This window comes from Macaca nemestrina, chromosome X, assembly GCF_043159975.1.
Source record: "Macaca nemestrina isolate mMacNem1 chromosome X, mMacNem.hap1, whole genome shotgun sequence".
NCBI classification, from domain to species: domain Eukaryota; kingdom Metazoa; phylum Chordata; class Mammalia; order Primates; family Cercopithecidae; genus Macaca; species Macaca nemestrina.
The window spans coordinates 79,185,357-79,201,922 of NC_092145.1; the positions used below are offsets into that span (position 1 = coordinate 79,185,357).

The 16,566-nt window shown below is 35.9% G+C and overlaps 1 protein-coding gene across 4 annotated transcripts in view; it reads left to right on the forward strand.

Annotated features, from left to right (window-relative positions):
- Nucleotides 1-16,566, forward strand: part of LOC105496929 (zinc finger DHHC-type palmitoyltransferase 15) — a 199,384-nt gene that overhangs the window by 85,470 nt on the left and 97,348 nt on the right. For all 4 annotated transcript variants that reach the window (XM_011767565.3, XM_071088381.1, XM_071088380.1 and 1 more), the window contains 5 exons: nucleotides 6,809-6,878; nucleotides 8,328-8,360; nucleotides 9,108-9,228; nucleotides 13,504-13,636; nucleotides 16,102-16,228. In XM_011767565.3, the coding sequence (XP_011765867.1) occupies nucleotides 6,809-6,878; nucleotides 8,328-8,360; nucleotides 9,108-9,228; nucleotides 13,504-13,636; nucleotides 16,102-16,228 (484 nt within the window). The remainder of the gene's footprint in view (nucleotides 1-6,808; nucleotides 6,879-8,327; nucleotides 8,361-9,107; nucleotides 9,229-13,503; nucleotides 13,637-16,101; nucleotides 16,229-16,566) is intronic.

Genomic DNA, 16,566 nt, shown 5'->3' on the forward strand with positions numbered 1-16,566 from the left:
AAAAACAATGAACAAAGCATCCAAGAAGTTGTGTGATTATGTTAAATAATTATGTTATTCTGAAACCTAAGAGTAATTCGTGTTCCTGAGGAAGAAGAAAGATCTAAGTGTTTGGAAAACTTATTTGGGGGAAAAACCGAGGAAAATGTCCCTGGTCTTGCTAGAGATATAGACATCGAAATACAAGAAGCTCAAAGAACACCCAGGAAATTCATAGCAAAAAGATCATCATATAGGCACACAGTCATTAGGTTGTCTAAAGTCAAGACAAAGGAGAGAATCTTAAGAGCTGTGAGGCAAAAGCATCAGGTAACCTATGAAGGAAAAACTATCAGGCTAACATCAGATTTGTCAGCAGAAACCCTACAAGCTAGAAGGGATTGGGTCCTGTCTTTTGCCTCTTTGAAGAAAATAATTACCAGCCAAGAATTTTGTATCCAGCAAAACAAAGCTTCATAAATGAGGGAAAGATAAAGTCTTTTTTAGACAAACAAATACTGAGAGAATTTGCCACTACCAAGGCAGAGCTACAAGAAATGTTAAAAGGAGTTCAATATCATGAAACAAAACCTTAAACTACAGCAAAATAGAACTTTCTTAAAGCATAAATCTCACAGGGCTTATAAAACAAAAACACAATGAAAAAAAGGCATTCATGCAACAGCTAGCATGAAGAATAGAATGATACCTCACATCTCAATGTTGAATGTGAATGGCCTAAATCCTCCACTTAAAATATACAGAATGGCAGAATGAATAAAAATCTACCAACCAAGTATCTGCTGTCTCAACTCACCTAACACATAAGGACTGACATAAACTTAAGGTAAAGGAGTGAAAATAGATATCCAATGCAAATGGACACCAAAAATATTCAGGGTTAGCTATTCTTATAACAGAAACAAACAGACTTTAAAGCAACAACAGTTTAAAAAGACAAAGAGGGAAATTATATAATGATAAAAGGACAGTTAAACAGGAAAATATCACAATCCTAAATATATATGCCTAATATATATATATATATGCCTAAATATATATGCCTAATACTGGAGCCCGCAAATGTATAAAACAATTACTATTAGACTTGATAAATGAAATAGACGGCAACACAATAATAGTGGGGGACATCACTGCTCCACTGACAACACTAGACAGGCCATCAAGACAGAAAGTCAACAAAGAAATAGCAAAGAATCAATAGACTTAAACTATACAATAGAACAAATAGACTTAACAGATATTTACAGAACATTCTACCCAACTACTGCAGAATATACATTCTATTCATAAGCACATGGAACATTATTCAAGATAGACCATATGATAGGCCACAAAACAAGTCTCAGAAAATTTAAGAAAATCAAAATTATATCAAGTACTTTCTCAGACCACAGTGGAATACAATTGGAAATCAACTTTGATAGGAACCTTCAAAACCATGCAAATACATAGAATTTAAATAATCTACTCATGAATGATTGTTGAGTCAACAATGAAATCAAGATGGAAATTTTAAAAATTCTTTGAACTGAATGATAATAGTAACACATCTTATCAAAGCTTCTGGGATACAACAAAAGCAGTGCTGAGAGGAAAGTTCATAGCATTAAGTGCCTACATCAAAAAGTCTGAAAGAGCACAAATGGACAATCTAAGCTTACACCTCAAGGAACTAGAGGAACAGGAACAGACCAAACCCAAACCCAGCAGAAGAAAAGAAATAACAAAAATCAGAGCAGAACTAAATGAAATTGAAACAAAAAATAAGAATACAAAAGATAAGTGAAACGAAAAGCTTGTTCTTTGAAAGATACAATTGATAGACAATTAGTGAGATAAACCAAGAAAAGAAGAGAAGATCCAAATAAGCTCAATTTGAAACAAAAAGGGAGATATTACAACCCATAACAGAAATACAAAAGATCATTCAAGGCTACTAAGGATACCTTCATGGGCACAAACTTGAAAACTTAGAGGAGATTGATAAACTCCTGGAAATATACAACTCTCCTAGATTAAACCAGAAAGAAATGGGAACTCTGAAGAGACCAGTAACAAGCACCAACAAAAAAGTCCAGGGCCAGATGGATTCACAGCTGAATTCTATCAGATATTCAAAGAAGAAATGGTACCACTCCTACTGAAACTATTCCAAAAGGCAGAGAAAGAGGGAATCCTCCCTAAATTATTCTATGAAGCCAATATTACCCTAATACCAAAAACGAGGAAAGAACATAGCTAAAAAAGAAAACTACAGACCAATATCCCTGATGAATATAGATGCAAAAATCCTCAACAAAATATTAGCTAACCGAATTCAACAGCATATCAAAAACATAATCCATCATGATCAAGTGGGTTTCGTACCATGGATTCAGGGTTGATTTAACATAGGCAAGTCAATAAATGTGATACACCACATAAACATAAGTAAAAACAAAAATCACATGATCATCTCAGTAGACGCAGAAAAAGCATTTGACAAAATCCTGCATCGCTTTATGATTAAAATCCTCAGCGAAATCAGCATAGAAGGGAAATAAGGTAATAAAAGCCATCTATGACAAACCCACAGCCAAATTATACTGAATGGGGAAAAGTTGAAAGCATTGCTCCTGAGAACTGGAACAAGACGAAGATGCCCATTTTCACCACTTCTATTCAACATAGTACTGGAAGTCCTAGTCAGAGTGATCAGACAAGAGAAAGAAATAAAGGACATCCAAATGAATAAAGAGGAAGTCAAACTGTTGCTGTTTGCTGATAATGTGATCATATACTTAGAAAACCCTACAGACTCTTCCAAAAAGCTCCTGGATCTGATCAATGAATTCAGTAAAGTTTCAGGTTAGAAAATTAATGTATACAAATCAGTAGCAGTGCTATACACCAACAGCAACCAAGCTGAGAATTAAATCAAGAACTCTACTACTTTTACTACAGTGGAAAACAAACAAACAAACAAACAAAGCTTAGAAATATACCTAACCAAGGACGTGAAAGACCTCTACAAGGAAAACTACAAAACACTGCTGAAAGAAATCATAGACAACAGAAATAAATGGAAACATATCCCATGCCCATGAATGGGTATGATCAATATTGTGAAAATGACCATGCTGCCAAAAGCAATAGACAAATTCAATGCAATTCCCATCAAAATACCATCATCATTCTTCACAGCACTGGAAAAAAACAATTCTAAAATTCATGTAAAACCATAAAAGCCCGCATTAGCCAAAGCAAGAGTAAGCAAAAAGAACAAATCTGGAGGCATCACATTACCTGACTTCAAACTATACTACAAGGAGGCTATAGTCACCAAAGCAGCATGGTACAGGTATGAAAATAGGCACACAGACCAATGGAACAGAATAGAGAACCCAGAAATAAGCCCAAATACTTACAGCTAACTGATTTTTGATGAAGCAAACAAAAACATAAAGTGTGGAAAGACACCCTATTCAACAAATGGTGCTGGGATAATTGGCAAGCCACATGTAGAAGAATGAAACTGGATCCTCATTTATCACTGTATACAAAAATCAACTGAACTCAAGTTGGATCAAAGACTTAAATCTAAGACCTGAAACCATAAACATTCTAGAAGATAACATTGGAAAAACTTTGCTAGATATTGGCCTATGCAAATACAACACAAGCAAAGGCAAATGCAACACAAGCAAAGATAAATTGATGGGACTTAATTAAACTAAAAAGCTTCTGCACAGGAAAAGAAATAATCAGCAGAGTAAACAGACAACACAAGGGCAGGGAAAAAATATCCACAAACTATGCATGTGACAAGGGACGAATATCCAGAATCTACAAGGAACTGAAATCAGCAAGAAAAAAACAATCCCATCAAAAAGTGGGCTAAGGACCTGAATAAACAATTCTCAAAAGAAGATATACAAATGGCCAATAAACATGTGAAAAAATTCTCAACATCACTAATTTTCAGGGAAATGCAATTCAAAACCACCATGCAATACCACCTTATTCCTTCAAGAATGGCCATAATTTAAAAATCAAAGCATAATAAACATTGGCTTTGTTGTGGTGAAAAGGGAACACTTTTACACTCCTGGTGGGAATATAAACTACTACAACCACTATGGAAAACAGTATGGAGATTCCTTAAAGAACTAAAAGTAGATCTATCATTTGGTCCTGCAATCCCACTCCTGGATATTTACCCAGAGCAAAAGAAGTCATTATATGGAAAAGACACTTGCATAGGCATGTTCATTGCAACACAGTTTGCAATCACAAATTATATAAATATGGAACCAGCCCAAATGGCCACCAATCAGTGAGTGAATAAAGAAAATGTTATATCTATATATATATTATATATAGCCATAAAAATATACTGTGTGTATATATAATATATACTGTATATATATACACAGTATATTATATATTATATATACAATTATATCTTTTATATATATACACTACTCGGCCATAAAAAGGGAACAAAATAATGGCATTCTCAGCAACCTGGATGGAGTTGGAGACCATTATTCTACGTAAAGTAACTCAGGAGTGGAAAACATAATATCATATGTTTTCACTTATGAGTGAGAGCTAAGCTATGAGGATGCAGAAGCCTAAGAATGATATAATTGACTCTGGGGACTCAGGGGAAAAGGTAGCGGGTGGCAAGGGATAACAGACTACATATTGGGTACAGTGTATACTGCTCAGATGATGGGTGCACCAAAATCTCAGAAATCACCACTAAACAACTTATCCATGTAACCAAACACCACCTGTTCCCCAAAAACCTATTGAAGTTTTAAAAAATAAAATTAAATTAACCATCACACCAGCAGGGGGATGATTATCCCAGGCAAAAGGAACTGCAAGCACAAAAAGCCCTGAAGCAGGAGCAAGCTTGATTACAAGAGCAGATAGGCAGCCAGTTTCACTGGAACATAGTGTGAGGAGAGTTTTGCAAGATACATTTGAAGAGATAGGCAGAGGTTAGATGATACAGGACATGGTAAGGAGTTTGGATTTTATTCTGAAGGTGTTGGAAATCCATTGAGAGTTTTAAGTGGAGAGTGATATGATCTGATTTACATTTTGTTTTTTTTGTTGTTGTTGTTGTTGTTGTTGTTGTTGTTTTAGAAACAGTATCTTGCTCTATCACCCAGGCTGGAGTACAGTGATTCACTGTACTCCATGGATTACTGCAGCCTCGAACTCCTGGGCTCTAGTAATCCTACTGCCTCGGCCTTTCAAGTAGCTGAGACCACAAGTGCGTACCACTATGCCTGGCTAATTTATTTTATTTTATTTTTTGTAGAGACAGGATCTTACTATGTTGCCCAGGCTGTTCTGGAACTCCTGATCTCAAGCAATAGTTGTGCCTCAGTCTCTCAAAGTGCTGGGATTATAGACATGAGCCACTACACCAGATCTGATGTAGATTTTGACAGATCACCCAGCTACTCTGTATAGTAGGTCTTGTGAGGGGCGAGTATGAAAGCAGAGTGATAAATTACACAGCTATTGCAGTCAACTAGCTAAGAGACAATGTGGCTTAAATGAGGATGGGGCATTGACAGTATATTTTAAAATATGCAAAAAGACCCAGATATGCATGTTCTTCTCCCTCCCTCTTTGACTCAATTACGCCCACAACTTTAGTCACTCACATACCTCCATTAGTAGAAGTGAACACAAATCTCTGCTGAATTAACTGTCTATTGTGTTGAATCAGTAATATGTGTATAATGTACACTTTAGATGAAATTATTATATTAGTTCAAATTATTCATCATTTTAGTTTTTATACTTAATAATCACATTAAACACAGTCATACTCTATCAATGAACATCTAGAAAATGAGAGGGAAAGTAAAATACCTTTCATCTAAAGGGAAGGGAAGGGAAGGGAAGGGAGGAAGGGAGGGGAAGGGAGGGGAGGGGAGGGGAAGGGAAGGGAAGGGAAGGGAAGGGAGAAGGGAAGAAGGAAGGAAGGAAGGAAGGAAGGAAGGAAGGAAGGAAGGAAGGAAGGAAGGAAGGAAGGAAGGAGGGAAAGGAAGGAAGGAAGGAAGGAAGGAAGGAAGGAAGGAAGGAAGGAAGGAAGGAAGGAAGGAAGGAAGGAAGGAAGGAAGGAAGGAAGGAAGGGAGGGAGGGAGGGAGGGATGATTTTTAATATCAGACTTACAGAGTTAAAAGAATCCTAAAATAAGAAGTCATCAAAACTGTACAGGTCACAGCCCTGCCAGCAACTTGCTGTGTGATCCTGGGCAAATCAGTTGATATGGCCCAGATCTTTACTTCCTTTATCTGTGAAATGATCAATTAAACTAATTGTTCTAGAATGTCTCTTCTGTTCCCCAAATTATTATTCTAGAAACCACTCTCTTTACCATGTTTTAGGAGTGTTATCCACCACATACAATCCAATCTCTGGAGACAGGAGATAAATTATGAATCCTTATTTTCAGATCAGAAAGTTGGGGGTAAATAGAGGCTAAATGATTTTTCAAGATCCCTCAAGCATTTGGTAGTATAGTTTGTTTTATAATGAAAGATCTTATGACAGATATCCAGATAAGAAACTTTTCCCCTTCCTTTCAGCCCCCAAAAGTGCTTTCAAAATTGGATCCAACGAGGAAAAGAATATATACCCCAATTCTCTTATGCAATCTGCCTTTTGCTTGGTAACTTGAGATGAGTTTGACTATCTATAATCAGTGCATAACAAGTCATTCAGATAAGCTAGTAAGATATAAGGTCTTGTATTGAACCCTAACAAGTGCTTACCACCTTATTTTTTTTATAGCTGTACGATTCTGTGACCGGTGTAATCTGATCAAGCCAGACCGCTGCCACCACTGCTCTGTCTGTGCTATGTAAGTGACGGCCATATTTCTCCTGAGCTGGGCTTGGCCACTGATGGTTGCCTAGACAACAAAATGACTGATCCTAACATGTAACCATACCTAGATAAGAGCATTTCCTTTCAATCATAATGAGCATATGCCAAAACCCCTCACACGGATGATGATGATTCAAGCTACTCTAAAGATAAGTAAGAGAAGTAAGACCACATTTTAAAAATAAACATTTTATTTGTGGACAATTTTAGACTTACAGATTTTTTGTGAAGATAGTTCTTATATGTCTCACACTCAGTTTCCCTTGTTGTTAACATCTTATATTTGTATGGTACATTTGTTACAATTAATGAACTAACACTGATACATTATTTTTAACTGAAGTCTACATTTAGATTTCCTCAGTTTTTCCATAATGTCCTTTATCTCTTTCAGGATCCCATCCAGGATACCACATTACATTTAATAGTAATGTCTCATCTCCTTAACTTCTCTTAGCTGTGGCAGTTTCCCACACTTGTTTTTGATAACCTTGACAGTTTTTAGGATTAATGGTCAAGTAGTTGTAGAGTGTCCCTTGATTCAGATTTATTTGATGCTTTCCTCATCATTGTTAGACTCGGGTAATATGATTTGGGGAGGAAGATCATAGAGTAAGGTGCCATTCTCATTACATCATATTAAGGGTACCTATAAACATGACTTATCACTGAAATGTTAATTTTAATCATCTGGCTGAGGTAGTTTGTCAGGTTTCACCACTGTAAAGTTGTTCTTCCTTTCTGTGCTTTACTCTTTGAAAGGAAGTCACTATGCACAGCCAACACTAAAGGAATGGGAAGTTATGCCCTCCATCCTTGAACACAAATTATTTCAAGTTATTTTGCTTGGGACATTTATCTCTTCTCTTCATTTATTTATCTATTCAATCATTTATATCAGTATGAAAGCATAAATATTCATTTTATATTCTGCGTTATAACCCAATACTACTTTTTTGTTGCCCAAATTGTTCCAGCTTCATAAACCCCATTTTTATGTTGATACATGTAATATTCGTGCCTTTTCTCTTAAGTACTTATTCCACCCATATTTTTCTTACCCTTGATTCAGATAGAGGCTATAGCCATATATTTTCTTCTGTATTTTTATTAAACTAAGTATTAAATAAAATGATAGGAGACATAGTGGACCTGTATTAATAATCTGGAGCTTCCAATCCCTTTGAAAGATTGGACTTATAAGCATGTAACTTGCTGCTGGCATGATCCCATAAAGTGTTGTTGTGATTACCTCATCCTAGGAATAACTGAGGGCCACAGTTTTGGAGTCACTATAGTGGAAATCTGAGAATGGGTGTATTGGAACCATGTAAAAATACTGGTGAAACCTTGAGTTTAATTATGAGGTGTTGCTTCATTTCTATAGCCTCACTTATCACACTGTATTTTGTCCCCTTCGTAGGTGTGTGTTAAAAATGGATCATCACTGCCCTTGGTATGTCTGTTTGGTTAATTTCTTTTCTCTAAAAGGGTCAAAGTTGCTCAATTATATGCACTTTTCTAAGCACAGTTGTCACATGCCTGTTTCTGCTGCCATAATTCACTGGGTTTTATATTTCTGTAGGGGACAGGGGATGGGTAACATTTAAAATGAAGAAAAAATATAACACCAAAGGTATGGTGGTGAATTCCTGGAGTTACAAAGCTAATGGTCTCCTATTCATTACTTTAGCAATTGAGCATAGTAATGAAATACAGCACAAACATTTCTCCTTTTAACACTACACAATTCAGTTCTGTTTCTAGCTGGCTTGATGTTTGAAATATTCTAGAATGTTAAATTCAGCAATTTCCCAAGTTTTGTATATCAGACCCAGCAGGCCAGTCTGAAATCACCTAACTACAAAAAGAACATGCCACAACTGTACCAAATGTAGCTGCTAAAACCGTAATACATTTTTAGCAACCAGGATCCAGGTTTGCTTGGATGTGCCAGGAACTAGTCCAGAGGTATTAGGTAGGCCAGGTGTTGCTGTGCCTGTAAATGAAAGAAGAAACAAGTGAGACATGAACTTGTTTTTTCCAGTTTGTTCTTATTAAGGGACTTCTATCTCTATTGGGTTTTTACACTACACATAATGAAGCAGCAGAACTAGCATGATTCCATTGCCTAGTTCACTTATGTATCACTGTGCTCTCAATCAAGAGGTCCTGATTTCAAATTAGTTTTTCTTTTTTTTAGGGTTAATAACTGCATTGGATTTTCCAACTACAAATTCTTCCTTCAATTCTTAGCTTACTCTGTTCTCTACTGCCTGTACATTGCTACAACAGTCTTCAGCTATTTCATCAAATACTGGAGAGTAAGTTAAAAAATATCCTGAAGGGTCCCCCTAGAACAAATGCACACCCACTCCAACTTGTGACATTGTTCACCCTCTATCTTTTTACATTTTAAAATAGCTAATACTGTTGAAGTAAATGGAAGAGAAGGCACTAAAAACAGGTTTTCCATATTGAATACTCTGAGATTTAGGAAGCTGTTATTTAAAGATTCTAGCAAAACAAGTTTCTGCCATACATGAGAATCTTGCTAAGGCCTTCAGGAACCTAATCTCTTGACTCCTACTGATTCTTTACAATGTATTTCTCCAGCTGAGTTTTAAAAATACACTTCTTACCAGTTATAGATTTGAAAAATGTTGAAACTAATTTTAAATCCCTGGTTTCCTAAGAAAAAGGCTAACAAATCACTCCCCTGTTGTTAGAAAATACTTCCTAATTCCCTATTCAAAGGAGAGTTGCAGAATTCCTACTGTACAGAAAGATATACTGACTAATCTTCACATAACGGGGAGGGGTTTTTTTGTTTTGTTTTTTAACTTTGTTTGACAAACACTAGGTTAGCAATTAGGAGAATGGAGATCGAATACTGGATCTCTTACCTGCTTCACTGGCTCATTGCCAAGATCAAATGAAACAGATGTTGAAAGTGCTTTAACTTTCAAAATGTGATTCAAATAATTATACTGAAATGTCAAAAAAGTTATTTCATCCACTTGAAGATATAAATTATATCCAACTACTTCCAAAACAGAAAAACAGACTTAAGGCAGATTTTTTTATTTACAAATGTGTACAAGGTCTAGCAGAAGTATAGTGAAATATGTTCTTTTTAAATGTCTTACTAGTGGACCCCAGGAGATATCCCTTCCCCACAACTCCAGTACAATTACTAAGACATCCATGATGAAGACTGTCCAAACTGAACCTGAATATCAAAAGGCAGATGTGGACAGAGCTACTAGTTATTAGGGATTGCACAAGAGACTATATAACATGAATATCTCACCTCAAATGGAGACATAAAGCCATAGAGAAAGAACATGAATTCAGTGACCAGAATATAGATTATAATAAACTGAAGAAAAAAAGGAGAAGGATAAGGCAATAGGAACCTAAATAGCCAAGAATATTTAAATTATTAATCAGTGCATTGATCCCTAGTAATATAGAAAAGATAGTGTAGAAAATTATAGTGATGTGTGTTTTCCATTTCCCTTTCAACTTGCTGAATCAGTTCAGATATTTAATAACTTTAGGAATAAGGAATTATATAATAGATGTCATAATCATCAACTCAGGGATACAAACAAAACTTTATGCAGAAGTAAAACTTTTTCATACATTTTCTATAAATATAAAATGCTTCATCATCTCTTCCTTTGTCCATTTCCACAGCACAGGATTGTTGTAAAGTTATAATAATTTTAAAATATATTATAAAATCCACATACTGAGCTACTACCCTGAATGTAAAGAAAATCTGCTATGTCCCATCAGCAGGGAAAGTGTTGGCCTTGGTCTTCACTACAGACCTTTCTTGGTGCTTAACACAGTAGGCTACTGTTTAGGAACCACTTTTTACCCTCGTAACAAAATAAACAATATTGCATTTCACACATTTTGCCTTTAGCCCACCTAGTCAACCAATAATCAAATATCACAATGCCAGCCAGGTGTCATGTGCTTTTTTCATTCTTGAATTAATCATCAGAAATGTGCCAGTATTCACAAGTAATACCAAGAGTGAACATAACCTTGTTCTCTTTATATTCCCTCATGTTTTTTTCTCCACAGTAGGCTAGCTCATGCCTCATAGATCAGAGGCAAGGAAATGTGTCCTGGCTTGCCCTAAAATGAAAAGGGCATTGACAGTTCAGAGAAATGCTTCTTTGCAGTCTCTTTAGCCAGATAACACTTTAATGTAGTTTAGGGATGGCTTTCTCAGTTTAAATTGAATATCCCCTTAAAATAAAAAGTAAACACTGCCATGTATTTTGAAAGCCATGTATCAAAGAGACAAGCTGTGCTCCTATCAATAGCAACCTTCGTTTGTATGGCACGTTACAGTTTTCGAAGCACTTTTATACCCCTTATCTCATCTGATCCTTACCACAACCCTGTGAAGTAGGCAGAGCATGAATTATCAGTCTTATTCAAAGATGATAAAAACTGAGGCTCATAGTAGTTTAGTGACTTGTCTATGATCACCCAGCTTGTAAATTTCAAAGTTAGGACTTTCACCTAAGTCTGACCCTAAGCCCCATAAACTTACACACTGTACCATGTCCTACTGCCCATTATGGCTCTGCTGTGGAGAGCTCTAGCTCCATGGGAATAAGAATTCAGAAGACCAATAGATTATTTATCTCCTCTGTATATTGAACAATAGCTACTTTGATAAGAGATTGATCTTTTCCTTATGCAAAAAATAGTAATACATTCCTCACATATTGGGCCATGGATCTCCTCACAGAACTATGAATTATTTTAGAATCAGGAAAATAGCATTATTCTGCCAGTATTCATCTGATCTCTCTCTGATGGCTATTACTTTGAGTGATTTAGCTTGGTTATCTCCTGAGAAGGTATTTTTGAACATAGGGCTATCACCCTCTTCTAACAAAAAAAAAGTTTAAGAACTCTATCAAGGGGCAACACAGTAGATATGCTTTGGCAGACAGAAAAATGTTCTTCAAGAGTAATTGGGCGGGGTGAGGGAAGAGACTTCAGCTCAGCCAGACAGACTGTGGACTGACTTTGTATCAGTCCCTCTTGTCTAGCCATTTTCTACTATCCATTTATATGTGAAAAAATAAGAAGTAAAATAAATGTGAGCTTTAAAATATTTTTAAAACATTCTTTAAAAACTAAAGATTGTGAAAGCAAAAACACAGTCAAGGCAAAACCCACTGCAAAGCAATATATGGAGTTTTTTCTGTAAGTTCAAAATAAAACAAAAACCAATCTAATTCAGTTTAGGTGCTTAGGCCAAGAATTTGTAGAGGGATCATTTCAAAAAAGAGAGTTTCAGGTAAATATTCTTGAAGGTTGAAGTTCTTGAGGTAGCTCTTTGCTGGGCTGCTCTGTCCCTATGCAATTTTCACTTGGACCCCCACTCAGCTGGCAGCATCTGACTGGCTGAAGATAACGGGAAGCATCCTTATCTTCATCCTTCAGTATACAACCTGGAAGATTCCCAATATTTCCACACATAAAAATGAATAAAAATATTATCTCAGAGAAGAAAAAAATCTGTACTATCTGAACTTGCCAAGTGTTGCCAAGCCTTAACTTTCTCCTTCCAAATTGGAGTAGAACTAGATCACTCAGAAGTTAAGGTCCACTTAAGAATCACATTTAACTTTATTACTAGAGAGAAATTGGAAATATTTCAAAGTGATTCATCACACTGAAACAATAATTATCACAGGAAAGGAGGAAATAAATAATAGTCATTCCCCCAACTGTTCACACCAAAATTGAAAATGTTTTCTAAGATTCTCTGCAGAAAATAAATGTTACATGCTGCGCATGTTACAGAACTTTATAACATTCATTCTGGTCTAGGCTGCATGTCGGAAAAAAAGGCTGGTGCCACATGGAAAATAAGATGTCCTAGATAACTATAAAAATCTTTAGCCACCTAGTTTTACAGTTGCCTGTAAAAATTCTGCTTGATTTTTACTGTCTAAACAGCTGTTTCACAGGAGGTAATATATCAGCACATTCTACCTCAGCTATAAAAAAACAACCACACAAAATCTATAACAACTTTAAAATCAGGTTATGACTTATGGGTAGGACATTTTAAAATTTTACCTATATGTTTTAACTTCTTACATACGTCACCATGACATTTTCAACATACACATGCCCAAGGAAACATGATATACAAAGAATTCCAGAATAACTTACCCTGAGACAAGAGGATAAGGCATATGAGTTCAAGATCTGAAACTAAATTGACTACAAGCTCTGAGAGGTTGCATACTAATTATGGCCCGAGAATAACCTTTTCACATTACCCTTTTATAATTGGTATCTAATATACTCTATTTTACACTGAACCGCACTTAAGCAAGGATCCATTTTAGGCTTTGTAGGCTGAGAGCACACTCACAGGTATCATCATTAACAGAAAGAACCATATTATAAAAATTTTACAGAATCTATTTTTTAAATTATAGCTAGACACTTTATACATGTGAAAAACTACTAACCTATATATTTTTTAAAACTAGCCATCCCCTTTTCCACTTTAATCTTTTGCTTGTTTATTATTTCTTTTCTAGGGGGAATTACCCAGTGTTCGCTCTAAGTTCCATGTCCTTTTTCTTCTCTTCGTGGCCTGCATGTTTTTTGTCAGCCTTGTGATTCTCTTTGGTTACCATTGTTGGCTTGTCAGCAGAAACAAAACCACCTTAGGTAAGACTTAATATTAAGATTAGGAAAAAACATATTAATGTGTATCAGAGGGACCTGTGGATTGTTCCCAAGTAAAACTTCCAGTAAAGCATTTTAGCTGCATGACATCCCTCTACCCCCAAACTGAGACAGATAAAAATATATTTTACCAAAATAGAAAGGCATAGTGAATGAAGCTTATAGGCTAATTATGAGAATATTTTTTAATGAAACCCCACACAGAAACAAAAATGGCCATTGTTCTTTATAGTGCATACTGGGTAATAGCTCCCAAGGTTAATAGCTCAGAAGATTTCTAAAAGGTGTTCACATGAGGAAATTAAAGAAAGAATCAGTACAGAAGGGGATGTCAGAAGGGAGAAGTAAAGGTTGATAAAGACAGTAGGATCTAATTTATTATGCACATCTAAAACCAGAGCCCTGAGAAAAAATCCAAACCAACCACAACAAGATTCCAAAAGTCTTGAGAAACAAAAAAAAAATCAGTAAATATCTGTAATCATCAAGGGGCTGTTTAGGTACTGTGGGAATGAGATAAACACATTGAACAAATGATTCTCTAGAAAATAAGTAAAATAAATGAACATATTTTCTGTCAGTTACTCTATAGGCTGTTATTTGGAAAACTATATTTCTGATGGATTCCAGTACATTTTATTTCATCTATGATGAAATAAGTATTTACATTCTGTACAAATCAGTACATGAGGAGTGAGGACAAAGTGTTCAAGTTTTGAATGTTGAATGTTTAGCTAGGATAGATTTGAGAAAAGTTTAGTGCAAAAGCTACTACACATTGGGAATTTATTTGCTAATAATGCTAACAGCCAAGAAAGTATTTGCAATCTATTGGCCGTGCATGATGGCTCACTCCTGTAATCCCAGTACTTTGGGAGGCCAAGGCAGGAGAATCACTTGAGCTGAGGAGTTTGAGACCAGCCTGGGCAACAAAACGAAACCCCATCTCTACAAATAAAAATAAAAATAATTAGCTGGGCGACTATTCACAATAGCAAAGCCATGGAATCAGCCTAAAGGTCCATCAATGGCAAACTAGATGAAGAAAATGTGGTACATATACACCATGGAATGCTACACAGCCATAACAGAGAATGAGATCCTGTCCTTTGCAGCAACACAAATGAAGCTTGAAGCCATTATCCTAAGTGAACTAACTCAGGAACAGAAAATCAAATACTTCATGTTCTCACTTACAAGTGGGAGCTAAAGACTGAGTACACATAAACACAAAGAATGGAACAACAGACACTGGGGCCTATTTGAGGGAGGAATATGGGAGGAGGGAAGGGTTCAGAAAAATAAAAATTCACTCGGGTACTATGCTTAGTACCTGGGTGACAAACACCAAACCCTCAAGTCACAAATTTACCTATATAACAAACTTGTACATTTACCCTGAACCTAAAATAATAGTTACAATATTTTTAAAATAATAATCATTAGCTGGGTGTGGTGGCATGTGCCTGTGGCTGCAGCTTCTCCGTAAGCTGAGATGGGAAGATTGATTGACCCTGGCCAGGAGTTTAAAGCTGCAGTGAGCTAAGATTGTGCCACTGCACTCTAGCCTGGGTGACAGAGCAAGATCCTGTATCTATTAAAAAAAATAAAGTATTTGCACCCATTTTCTTAACCAAATATATATGTAGCCCCTAGTTGCTAGGATGGTAGATTAGCACATTTGGCTTAGAGACCAGCTACAAAGTGGAAAACCACTAAAAGCTTCATAATAACAGAGTCTGAAAACAAAGAACAAATGAGAAACAGTCAGATGCAGCCAGAGTCCAACAGTGAAATCATTTACTTAATGGGATAAATGTGTGTCTAAAAATAATGTTCTCTAACATGGTCCCATTCCTTACAGTCTTTGAAGTGATTATGGCTCACCAATTGACATTTTATCTGAAGTAAAACTCAGTTTCTTACATTGCAGGCTTCAGCATGAACACTTTCATTTTTGAAATGTTTCAAAACCAAATCAATGTTATTACCATCTCTTTATGTCATTATTTTCTTCCCAGCTCTAAAGACAGTAGCCATTCGGTTGTTGTTGCCACTTAGATTCAAATAAAGTGCTGTTAAATCTGTTCCTATACTCTAAATTCAGCAGTACAAAATACATACTACCCCCATGGCTGCTTAATTATTTTTACCACCATGTGTTTCCCCTGTCTTTTAAAAAGAGAATTCTAATTCTTTATATGCAGTAACAAGCTTAGTTTGTGTTAAGTGATTAAACTGGTTTTTACTAAGTAATTTGGCAATATCTAAAAATTGCTAATCAATATTAGCAATTAAAAATTGCTAAGCAATATCTGTGCTACCATAGCAAAAAGATATGATAGAACCAAGTCATATACATGGAGAAATGTAAATCATGACTATGCTGAAATATGTTTCTTTATTGTTTTCTTCCTCTTTTCTTCAACTCTCCTGCCCTGCCTTAGAGGCCTTCTGCACTCCAGTGTTTACAAGTGGCCCAGAGAAAAATGGGTTCAACCTTGGCTTCATCAAGAATATCCAGCAGGTGTTTGGAGATAAGAAGAAGTTCTGGTTAATACCTATTGGTTCCAGGTGAGTAAATATTACCACTGGAAGAAGTTAGTACTGGACCATCCCTTAAACCAGCAAATTCAATTTTGATTGTAGTATGCAGCAGGTATCAGTCCATTGTGAAACTCTATTCCCCAAGTTCTTCATTTCTAGGTTAGTAAAGACAAATAAAGAGGTGAGGGTCTGATAAAATAGATATTCTCATGCTTTCTTGGTGGCAATGTGCAGTGCCACTACCAATCTTTTATAACCGAATTTGGTAATATCTATCAAAAAACATAAGAATCTACATGTCCAACATCCCAGTAATTCCATTTCTGGGAATTGAATCTACCCTAAAGACAGAGACAAACTATGCA